Below are 11764 nucleotides of genomic sequence, written 5' to 3' on the forward strand. Positions count from 1 at the left end.
TTTAATATTAAAATAATTTTTTCATGATTTCAAAACGATTCATTCACAGCAGTTCTGAGCTTCAAGTTCAAGTTCAACTTGAGCTTTATTGTCAATCCGCTACATGTGGGGACATACAGTGGAACGAAATGTCGTGCCTCACAGGACCACGGTGCTACATAAATAAAGACATACAACAATGAAGTAAAACAGTATAAACCCATACACAACTAACCTACTGACAGATTTTGACTATAAATATACTATATATATTCATATTGTCTGTATTTTTTAATGTTTTAACATTTAATGTTTACCTATACATAAGCTAAAAAATACAGGCTATACGAATGCTTCACAAAATACTATACCTATACACAACTTACCTACTGACAGATTTTGACTTTAAATATGTTATATATATATAAATGTTTACCTATACATAAATTAAAAAATACAGACTATACAGACTTATGGTCTGTAAACGCCTCCATACCATAAGCATTCTCTGCTCTGTTTTTGACAGCTGGCCAAGTCTGTCGTGATTTACCTTTCCGTATACAATGCGTGTTGGAAGCAAAACAGTCATTACCATAATACATTTTTTGCTTCCGAGGGGTTATTGTAAACAAAGATGCTATAAGGTTACAAAAATGGCATGGATATTATATTATCAATTCAAGCCGCTAATACTGATGCAGTCAATCAACCAGAAACTCCATTGCAAGCATGACTTTATCAGGACGTTTCTCAGTGGTAAGTTTAAGCTTTGTGTGTGGTATTTTACATGATGTGACAGCAGTTTTATTGCATTCATTATTATTATTTACTTACTTGGGATGCACGTGTGGGAACTGTGTTAGAATGTCCAGTGAGGCTGAAAACACACATCTTGCACAGAAAAACAGATAGCCTTAATTAAAACCTAGTCCAGAGCATCCAGAACCTCAGACTGGGCAGAAGGTCTACCTTCCAACAGGACAATGACCCTAAGCACAAAGCAAGAGTGGCTTATAAGACAACTCCATGAATGTACTTGAGTGGCCCAGCCACAGTCTGTGCTTAAACCCAATCAAACGTTTCTGAAGAAACCTGAAACTGTGCGTCTGACCACATCCAACCTGACAGAGCTTGAAAGGTGAAGAGGTGAGGATTATAATGGAAGATAATTGCCAAATGCAGATGTGCAAAGGAATTAATTATCAAGTATTAATACTTATGCAATGTACGTATTTTTTAATAACTTTTTTTTAAGCAATTCCATATTACTTTGAGCAATTGTGAACACAGTGCACTGGACTCCTGGAAGAAATCTGTGCAGGATGGTGCAGCACATCACGAAACAGAACTCCGCCATGGTGACACTCAAACCTGGGAAATGCCCTTAAACCACAAGACAGGCTGTATCAAGTGTACTCAACTTTAATAAAGATGACAATCACCTGTGCCAACCTATTCTCCAGAGAACAATTATTTAATTGAGCCCGTGCGTAAGGGATACTCTTAATTTTAATGAGATCGTGAAGACATGTGCTGACTTTGCTTGTGGCTTTAGAGACAGATAATTTACTCACTATGGATTAGTTTCAGGAACAACGCAGTGCACTACTATTTTACCCTTTGCTACAGTAGTAAATACACAAAAAGTGGGGGTTATCTAACATCACTCCACGCCAAAAATCCCGAAGTATGGCACAGAGCCACTGTCAACAGGGAAGTGTTAGATTTTATTACTCCATCCTAATCCTCTTAGCCTCCTAAATCCTCCCGGTCGTGGTCTTGAGATGCTGGATGGATGCATGATGGCGTAATCCCTCGTTAGAAAAGGTTATGCTTTGCCCACCTGCTGTACTCATAGCGTCTCGCCATGGAGGAGCTACTGATACCCGCAGATGCCGAAGAGGCACCTCCCGAGCCTGGCATCTTCTTCTCTCCGGCGGGACCGGCTAAATCCCCGCTGGAGAGAATAAAGGACTTCATGGCAAGCACGTTCTCGGTCAGCGTCAGAGAGTATGTGAAGGACTACATCAGGCACAACGGGTTGCTGACGCTCTCGGTTCTAGCCGTGATGACAGGATGTGTCCTGGGCTTCACTCTAAGAGGTCTGGACCTCTCCACACAGGTAAGGCTTATTCAAGGTGCATTTTAGAGAAATAAATTGCTATGGAAATGTTACTGAAAATGGAAACAAGGAAGAAATTATGCAAATGTACACAAGTTGCAGTTGTTGTAGTGATGCATTTTAATAGGTTAGGTGCACATCAAACATCTTATATGTTTCTATGGTCAGAATAATTTGTCATGCTTTTAATCAGTTAAACACAGATGTAGTACCAATGTGAATAAGTTATTTGTAGACAATAAATGCTTCATATATGAAGCTCTTATCTTAGAGATGTGTGTCCTGTCTTGTCTATAAAAAAAAAAAAAATGTGGTATAAAATACTAGCTATAGTCACATTGTGTCTTCATACATTTTTATGTATGATTTATTTTTTGGCAGTCAGATAGTGGATGGAAAGTGAAGTAAGTCGGGCTGTGTGTCGGAGCTCTCTATTGGCTCCAACAATTTAATTTCAGTTTTGGACAGTCTCTTAATAGAGCATTTGGCAGAAAGATATATATCAATATAAGGATATATCAAAATTTCCTGTTGTGCTAAATGGGTTTTAACTGAAATAAATTACTTTATTTATTTGCACATTTTTTTAAAGATATAAATCACTAATGCACAGAGGTCATGTCATCATAAACCCCAGAATTATATCTGTACAATGTGAAATTTTTACTATAGCTGTGTTGTGATGGAATGAGGTATGTAGGTTTGAATGTTAGTAAGCACTTAAGGACATCTGTGCTCAGGGATCTAATCCCAGACAGACAGCAGTCCAGCCGAGATAAATGGAGGTTGACGTGAGAGTCAGTCTCACCACGCGTGACGTCTGACCCTGCTCAGCAGAGCAAATGCCAACAGTCGGTCAGGGGAAGTAGCTCAGATGGGCTGCTCTCAGATAACAAATTCATAGAAGGGCTTCTTACTGTTAAATACATATGTATGTTTAAATAAATCTGTCACGATGACAAGTTCTTATGTGCAGTTGAGTTGTTGTATACAAACATTTCAATTTTCATTTGAGTACTTGTGATTATTATTTCTGAAAATTAATAGCAGTTGAATTTAACTTTTAACTTTACAGTAATCCACTAAATGAGAGGGGGTTTTATCTTAACGAAAAGCAGACAATTGGCATTGACAATAATGTTTTGAAATATTACAGTATTACAATTTAAAATAATTGTTTTTAATTTAATTGTTTTTGAATTGTAATTTATTCCTTTGATTTGAATTTTCAGCATCGTGGCTCCAGGCTTCAGTGTCACACAATCCTTCAGAAATTATTCTAAAATGCTGATTTGCTGCTCAAGAAACATTTCTGATTTAGTGTTAACACTACAGTTTGATACACTACTATTCAGATCTGGTCAGAGAATCTAGTGCTCACTGCAGACACAAACAACAACAGCTCCCCCTCTGTGGACCTAATGAGATAAATTCAGACAAATTCATTATTTATTTATTTTTTGTAAAATATGACAAAATATTACATTGTAGTAAAACTGGATGACATTTAATCCTGTGTTACAGACATAAATCTTTTTTTTTCTACACTACTAAAAAGTTGAAATTGTGCAAAATTGCTTATCTGAAAAGCTCTTCCTCTGTTTTTTTTTTTTTCTAATCAGGCTAAAATATATTTCTCCTTCCCTGGTGAGCTGCTCATGAGGATACTTAAAATGTTGATTCTTCCCCTAATCACCTCCAGGTGAAGATTTGAATCACTCTCATCTTTATATTTTAGAAATAATAATAATAAGTTATCTTACATAAAGATTGTGTGAATATCTTCTCATAAGAAACTTGTTCTGTCTGCTTGTAGTTTAATGTCTGGACTGTCGTCTATGGAGTCGAAGGCCTGCTGCAGGATGGGGGTGCTGACAGTCACTTACTACCTTTGGACCACATTCATTGCAGTAGTGGTCGGCATTGTACTCGTTCTTATCATCAAACCTGGCTATGGGACACATGCGGAGAACAGTAGGATGGGAGGTGGACAAGTCATAACGTCTGCAGATGCACTGCTGGATCTGGTCAGGTAGAACTGTCCAAAAAAATAGTGAAGTAGCAACAGCATTCTTCTTGAACTAACATTCATATAAGCCAAGCAGATTTTATATGGGCTAGATATGGGGTTAAAGGCTTGGACAACTCAAGTTCATCTGATTTGTAAGGTCATTAATGGTTCATGGTTAGTGGGTTCGGCAGTGTTCTGTTTTAGTACTCTTGATCCAGGAACATGCACTGCTTGGAAAATAAATAGGACAATTCTAGTTTGCCCTAGATTTTCTTAACATGTTCATGATTTAAGAATCAGTTGATCCAGTTCACAAAATCATTCCCCCAAAAGACACCCCCCCCCCCCCCCCCAAAGACATAAAATGTGTCTCTTGGACACTGTACGTGCCATTCACAGAAAGAGTTCCCCATGTCTAGGGATTTTAGGCCATCGCATACAGTGCAATCCAATTAAAGCAGTGATTAGGGTATTTTGAGTAATCTGCACAAAGGGCCAATTAAGAAGAGCAGGACCCTTCTATTCCCCTCTGCCCATAAACACAGCAAGCTGCTGTTGGTCTTGTGCTGCTATACTTGAAAATAGCTGGCCTAAGGGTTCAAGTCTCCAGGGTGTATGTCATATCTGAAAGTATAAATGTAGTGTGATATATTCAAAAAAGACATAGTAAATAAATTAGCATCATATGCTTTAAATATGGCCTTTACACTTTTACACTTATACTTTATTTCCATCCCCAGGAATATGATCCCCTCCAATCTCATTGAAGCCACATTTCAGCAGGTGAGTAAACAGACACCGATCAGCTGATAAGTGAGCTTATAAATGTACAGTGTTTGTACTAACAGCATGAATAATACCCGTCAAAGTTTGTTGCTGATTTAAAGTGTTATTTAAATGTGAGTTTTACAAGAAGTTTTTGAAATTTCTGTATTGGCTCGTTCATCATGTAGGTCTTGAATGCACAAAATAGCTACCTGGAGACAATCCCTTAAATGTGGTTTATTATTCTCAAATAGTGTTGAAAAGCAAAGTGGGTCCAGCCAGTGTGCTTGCCAGTCCTAAACGTGCGTGTCAGGACACTGACTTTTTCTATGGATCCGTCAGTTGTAGTGATGCTCATTGCCATCACATTGACAAATGGCTCTTTATTTAGAAAGCGGGACTTATTCCATCATAGTGCATTAGTGGCCGCCCACTTTTTCAGCAGCATTGGTTTTGTATTTCTCCCATGAAGCATTGCGAATTAGTTAAATTAGAAAAAAAAAGATGAAGAAATTAAGAATTTTAAGAATTTAAAGCTGTTGATTGTATCTATAGAACCTATAAGTTTTTGCCAAATATGCATTATATATATTTATATACACACACACACACACACACAAATATTTATGTATTCTCATAGCGTGTGGGCACTGACTCTATTATGTGGTGGAATTTTCTGTACAGCATCATGGGTAATAAAACTTTAATTCTGCTATAAAACATGATTATTGTAAGCAATGGCTTCCCCAAAAGCATATGCAATCAATTAATAATCACAAGGCTCGTGACAGGTCTTTCCTTAATTGTGTTGGGTAAAGTTACTATTAATAGTAATGCATTACAATATTGCGTTACTCCATAAAAAAGTAGTGTTTGCATTACTTAGTTACTTTTCATGGAAAGTAATGAATTATGTTAATTTTGCATTAATTTTTGTCACCTGGTCTAGACTTGCTTATTTGTTTTTTTTTATTACAATAAACTGAAAAGTTATATTTTTGGCCCTTTCACACCAAAAGTGAAATTAATAAATCTCAGGCTGAAGGACGTGACTCACAGAAAATTTCTCTCAGCACCAGGAGAGGAAAGGTGTCAGTGATTAAATAGGGAAACAAAGTAACTTATTTCATTGTAAATTGAAAAGTAATGCATTACTTTACCAGTTACTAGAAAAAATGATTTGATTATGTAATTAGTATTACTTGTAATGCTTTACCCCCAACACTGCTCCTTGAACATTTATCAGTTATTGTTAAAAAAAATCAATCAATCAATCAATCAATATCTCTAAGGAGATTTTTTTTTTTTTTTACTTCTGGAACCCAACTGTTGCACTCTATTGCATTGCACTTTCTCCCATTCATAGTAATGTGAATAAACCATTTTATGTATAAATATATGCATCCTTTAATGATACCTCAAATCACGTGGCTTATTGGCGACTTTCACCTGGCGGACAATAAAATCTATTAGACTTGCATTGTAGGATCAGGATAGAATACTTAGAAAATTGTTATAACCAATTTTATACAAGCAAAAACCACACAATTTCCTAAGAAAAAGTAAAACCTAGTTTTGCATTATCAGCACACGTTTCCCCATTTAAAGCTGCTTAAAGCAGCATATACATAAAGTTGAATTTATTTGACTTTTATATTTTGTTGTTTCAGTATAAGACAGACATTATTCCAATCATAAAAACACCGGTGAACACAGGACGCCCAAACTCTGTCTACTTGATGCCTGATGAAGACAACCCAAAGGGTCGGACGGTGCAGTTGGAACTAACACCACCTCCAGACATCGAGTATAAGACGCGTCCAAGCAGCAGTCAGCAGATGAATGTACTCGGCATTGTTATTTTCTCAGCCACAATGGGTAAAACATCTGCCTTCGCCTAATGAAGCATCTTTACTAAGTAAAACCATGATCAAATGCATAACTATAAAAATGACTTTTCATTTAGGTCTCTTACTTGGTAAAATGGGTGAACGGGGAGCTCCTCTGGTGAACGTTTGCCAGTGTATCAATGAGTGCGTGATGAAGATCATTAATGCAGCTGTATGGTAAGAGAAGAAGTACTGGTGTGAACAGTCAAAATACGCATCAATTCGGCACACACAGGATTTACAGATCACCTGCGTTTAAGAGCTGTCACACACTACAACATGCTGCTATAGTGTGGGGTAACAACGATGTCACCCCATGTGTTACACTCCACAAAATATTTAGGCCTAAATTTAAAATGTATCCATCTGAATTGCTTAAAACAAATCGCATAAACTAATAAATGAAACCGATTTCTAGACTCAAAATGAAATTAAAATTAATAAATCACTTTGTAAGTAACTTTTCTTTTGTTCAGTTCTCAGTAAACAAAAAAGTACCTTCCTGCATTTTTTTTTCACTGAATTTCCAGTTTTACTTGAAATGCATCACATTAATGGAGTACAATAGAATTGCAACTTTCATAGTTAAACATCGTTTATCCAAAAATGTCAATTCTGTCAGACTGAAGAATTTGAACAGCAACGTTCTTGAGAATTATATAATTCATTAATAACTCCTTCTCTGTATTTTTCAACAGGTATTTTCCTTTTGGGATCATTTTCCTTGTAGCTGGCAAAATCCTGGACATGAGTGATCCCTCCACACTTGGGAAGAAGTTGGGCTGGTACGGGTTGACGGTCATGGCAGGCCTGTTTGTGCACGGCCTCATCCTGCTCCCATTCTTTTATTTCATTCTGACATGGAAAAATCCTTTCACATATATCAGAGGGCTTCTGCAAGCCATGGTCATCGCCCTCGCCACCTCATCCAGGTAAGATTAACTCCTCAAAAAAATCTGTCAATGTCCCATCTCAATTAAAATAAGTAGAAATGTATTGACTTCATGACCTTGTAAGTGTGAGAGATTCTCTCTGTTTGACAGTTCTGCAACGCTGCCCATTACAATGAAATGTTTGCTGGAGAACTGCCGAGTGGACAGGCAGATTGCCCGGTTTGTGCTGCCAGTGGGAGCCACCATTAACATGGATGGAACGGCGCTTTATGAAGCAGTCGCTGCCATTTTCATTGCCCAGGTCAATGACTACGAACTGGATTTTGGACAGTTGGTCACCATCAGGTACTTACAGAAAGACAAAGATGTAACCAAATATAATCAGGTTTAGTGGTCGACCGATATATCGGGACTTTTATTTTGACAGAGCTCAGAATACCAACACCTGAAAGCAAAGGGCTCCTGTTCTCTGTCTTCATTAGTTTACTGTCTCTGTTTAACAGTTCTAATAAATTATTACACGGAACAAAGTTAGTAAAGGGCATGCGGAAAAAAATATAGCCTTTTCTTTTCTATTAAAGTAAAGTAAAATCATAATAATCATACTATTCTGATTTCCTCCAGTATAACAGCAACCGCTGCCAGCATCGGAGCCGCTGGAATCCCTCAGGCAGGCCTTGTAACCATGGTGATAGTGCTGTCATCTGTCGGATTGCCAGCGGATGACATCACGCTGATTGTGGCCATTGATTGGATCTTGTAAGTTGCCATAACTGCCATTTCATCTGCTGGAAACAAAAAATAGATAAAAAATAAAATAAATACAGTTCATGATAGATGTAATCAATGTATCAACAAAATTAAATTGAAATAGTAAATAATATAAAAGTAAATATTAAGAATCTAAAAATAAAGTCTTCTACCCTTTCTGGTTTAAAGAGATCGCTTTCGAACAATGATCAACGTGCTAGGAGACGCTCTGGCAGCTGGAATCATTGCCCACTTGTGTCGAAAAGACTTCCCACCTGACAAAGCTGTAAGCTAACATTTGTTTCCTATTTTCTTTTTCTTTTTTTTCGGTCAGTGACATGACAAATTATTTTTTTTCCTCATCTGCATCTGTGAATTTATTTAAAAATACATTCAAACTAAAATGTATGCGTATAACCTTTCTGTAGAACAAGAAAGTATAGCATGGAGCTAAAATGTATACCTTGAATGCATTGTAAGTTGCTTTCGGATAAAATGACTAGCTAAGCATGCTTGTAATGATGCATGCTTTTAATTTCTAAATTAGTATTTGTAAACTTTATGACAAGGCAAGGAATTTTAAGATTTTACATGCAAATGTCCTGAAAGCCTTAAAGCTGTGGTAGAGAACTTTTGACGCTCTAGTGGTTAATAAACAGAACTGCTTGCGTCTTGCGGAAGAACATCGTAGCCGGAACTACTTCTCTCTGTTTATGTCCATGAAGAATCACAAAGGTACTGGGTTACTCCACCGCGGTATCCCCGAAGCAATCTAAAATAGTCCGAATATAAACACTTATTATAGGTGCACCCTAGTGATTCAGGACAAGCTAAAAACACGGTTTGGAAAATGGATTCATGGTGTACTCGCTTATTATATACATTTTTCTACATTTTGAACACAAACAAAGTTACGGACTGCAGCTCTGATTGGTTGTTTTTTACCGGGAGCGATGTATTTCTGCAAAGGGCAATAGGACCACTGGGAGGAGCCAGAGGAGCTTGATTTTTTCACAGATTATCTGTCTCATATTCTACTGTCAGGACATAATGACAGGTTTAACAAATATGTCAAAAATATATTTTTACAAAAGTTACCTACTGCAGCTTTAATGGTATTTATTATTCTCAATGTGTATATAAAATGTACCCTTAACCTTGAAAATATATGACAAATTTTTGTTTCTTTTTTAAATAATGATTAAGATTAAACTCATCTGAATCCAAAGTGTTTTTTTTTTTTTTTACTCTTTTCTCATCTTTGTTGTGGACAGTCTTACATGACATTGACCCATTTACAAACCTTTGTGGTGGAAGGCTTTTGTAGCATCATGCTTAAACTTGAGTTAATCTCAAAATACCACAAGCTTATTGATGATGTGACCACCTTGTTTTTCAGGCAAAAGCAAATGGAGCTGCACAGGACAGCCAGACTGCTCAAAACATGGAGAATGTGCCTTTAACTGAAGTACCACTACTGGGTGGCAAAGACTGTATACTGGAGGTGGTCGGGGACACAGTTTTTGAACGACCCACTGTCTACTACAATATATGTCAGGTCTGAGTCACCAGACGGATGCCTTATACATATCCAAGAACCTCCTTTCTACCACTGTGCCACAGAGAAAGACAAAAAGAACACATTCTCTGGTTCTTCCATCTCTGCTTTTTAAAACAGACTAATTTTGGCTGTTTTGTACAGCTGAATACATTTAGGCAGTGTTCCTTTCCCTATTCAAAGGAAATGCTTCTATTCACAAGAACCCCCCCCCCCCCATTTTTATTTATTTATATTTTTATTCCTCTGCTTTTATGGCCTCTTTTGCTGAAGGTACAAAAGTTATTGCATGCTGGCATGCATTCGGGGATTTTGTCCTTCAGGTGCAGGCTGATGTTACAGTCAAAAGACGATCCAGAACTGCGATGACATCATTCAACATCTTGAAGGTGATTGGGAAGGAAACTGAGTGACATTTCAAAATGCAGTCAAAAGCCAATTATCCAGGATCACGTGCAACAACACGTGTATTTAATTTTTTTTACATCAGCATTGTTGTGTAATGAATTTGCAAAACGTTTGTAATAATAAAAATATATATATACTGAGATAGAAAAATGGATGTAATATTTGCGCAGTGATGTTGTGAGAATCGGAATGCACCTGTGGACAGATGGTTCGAGCGGTGTCATCGGATTTAGTTTCGGAGAAAACAAGCAGAGCTTACGTCTAATTAGACAGAGCTGCTTGCTTCAGGTTTAAAAGCTCAGGATGATCAGTCCAAAGAACATTAATGACAAATTAGCCATTTAGAGGTTATGACCACTTAAACTTATTCAGCTGGGACAAAACAGACGTACAACCATGTTCCAAAGCACAGCTGACCCAATTATTACAGCCTTAATCCTAATCGTATTTGATTTACAACTTTTTTTACGGAGTATTTCAGGGTTTCTGCAGTTTTTTTAAGGGTACGTTTAAGATCATTTCAATACCTTTTTAAATCCAAATAAAGTAAATTAAAGGGGACATACATCAATACGTTCTGTAAGTGTAAATGTCTACGGAGCAGAGAAGGCACATTAGCAACACTTTAAATCTTGAAAATACACATTCCAACAGAGCTCCATGGAAATAACTTCTATTGTACCTTCTGATCACACTGCAAAAAGCGATGAACATCCTTAGTATTTCTGTCTTGTTTTCCAGTGTAAATGTCTAAAGAATCTTAAATCATGATATACTAACAAGCAAAAAAAATTTTTTTTTATTGAGAAACTGATCAAAATTAAGGGAGTTTGATTAAAACAAGAAACATTATCTGCCAATAGGCTCAGAAAAATGTACTTAATTCCAAAGAAAAACTACTTTTCTTCCCCAGTTGACATTTATTTCTTTAATATAAACTAGAAGAAAACGAGACTTAATATACTTCATTTGAATTTCACATAAATATAAGTTGATTCAAGGATGCTTAGATATTTGCACTGAAAAACAAGACGAAAGATATTGATGCAAAGCAAAAACATTTAATGCCATAACTTCACAAATTTAATACCTTTTGCTTTGAGACTTAATTTGTGAAAGGGTGATTTAGGATTGTTGCGACCCACATAAACCCTGTATTTGCACATGCAAAAAATAGGGGATATTAATACAATTATAATTTTAAAGCAAGACATTAAAATACTTCACATAAATAGACAGCGAACAACTGAACAGTAAACACGAAGTATGCAGTGGTAAAAATGATTGCTGCAGTCAAACTGGAGCAGCAAGGGGCTCTGAATTTGGAATAACTTTGATACTATTGCTTCCAAAAAATTTTCTCTGGTAAAACTTTGAGAATTTGTCTGC

The 11764-nt window shown here is 36.7% G+C and overlaps 1 protein-coding gene across 1 annotated transcript; it reads left to right on the top strand.

Annotated features, from left to right (window-relative positions):
* The first annotated feature begins 656 nt into the window (after positions 1–656).
* On the top strand, positions 657–10179 carry LOC113055059 (excitatory amino acid transporter 5-like). The gene is made up of 11 exons (XM_026221007.1): positions 657–2101; positions 3724–3803; positions 3918–4133; positions 4853–4895; positions 6548–6755; positions 6844–6943; positions 7465–7698; positions 7810–8004; positions 8284–8418; positions 8599–8695; positions 9809–10179. Exons 1-11 carry the CDS (start codon positions 1847–1849, stop codon positions 9971–9973), a joined length of 1728 nt encoding a protein of 575 aa, XP_026076792.1. The 5' UTR covers positions 657–1846; the 3' UTR covers positions 9974–10179.
* Positions 10180–11764: the final 1585 nt, after the last annotated feature.

This window comes from Carassius auratus, chromosome 36 (genome assembly GCF_003368295.1).
Source record: "Carassius auratus strain Wakin chromosome 36, ASM336829v1, whole genome shotgun sequence".
NCBI lineage: Eukaryota > Metazoa > Chordata > Actinopteri > Cypriniformes > Cyprinidae > Carassius > Carassius auratus.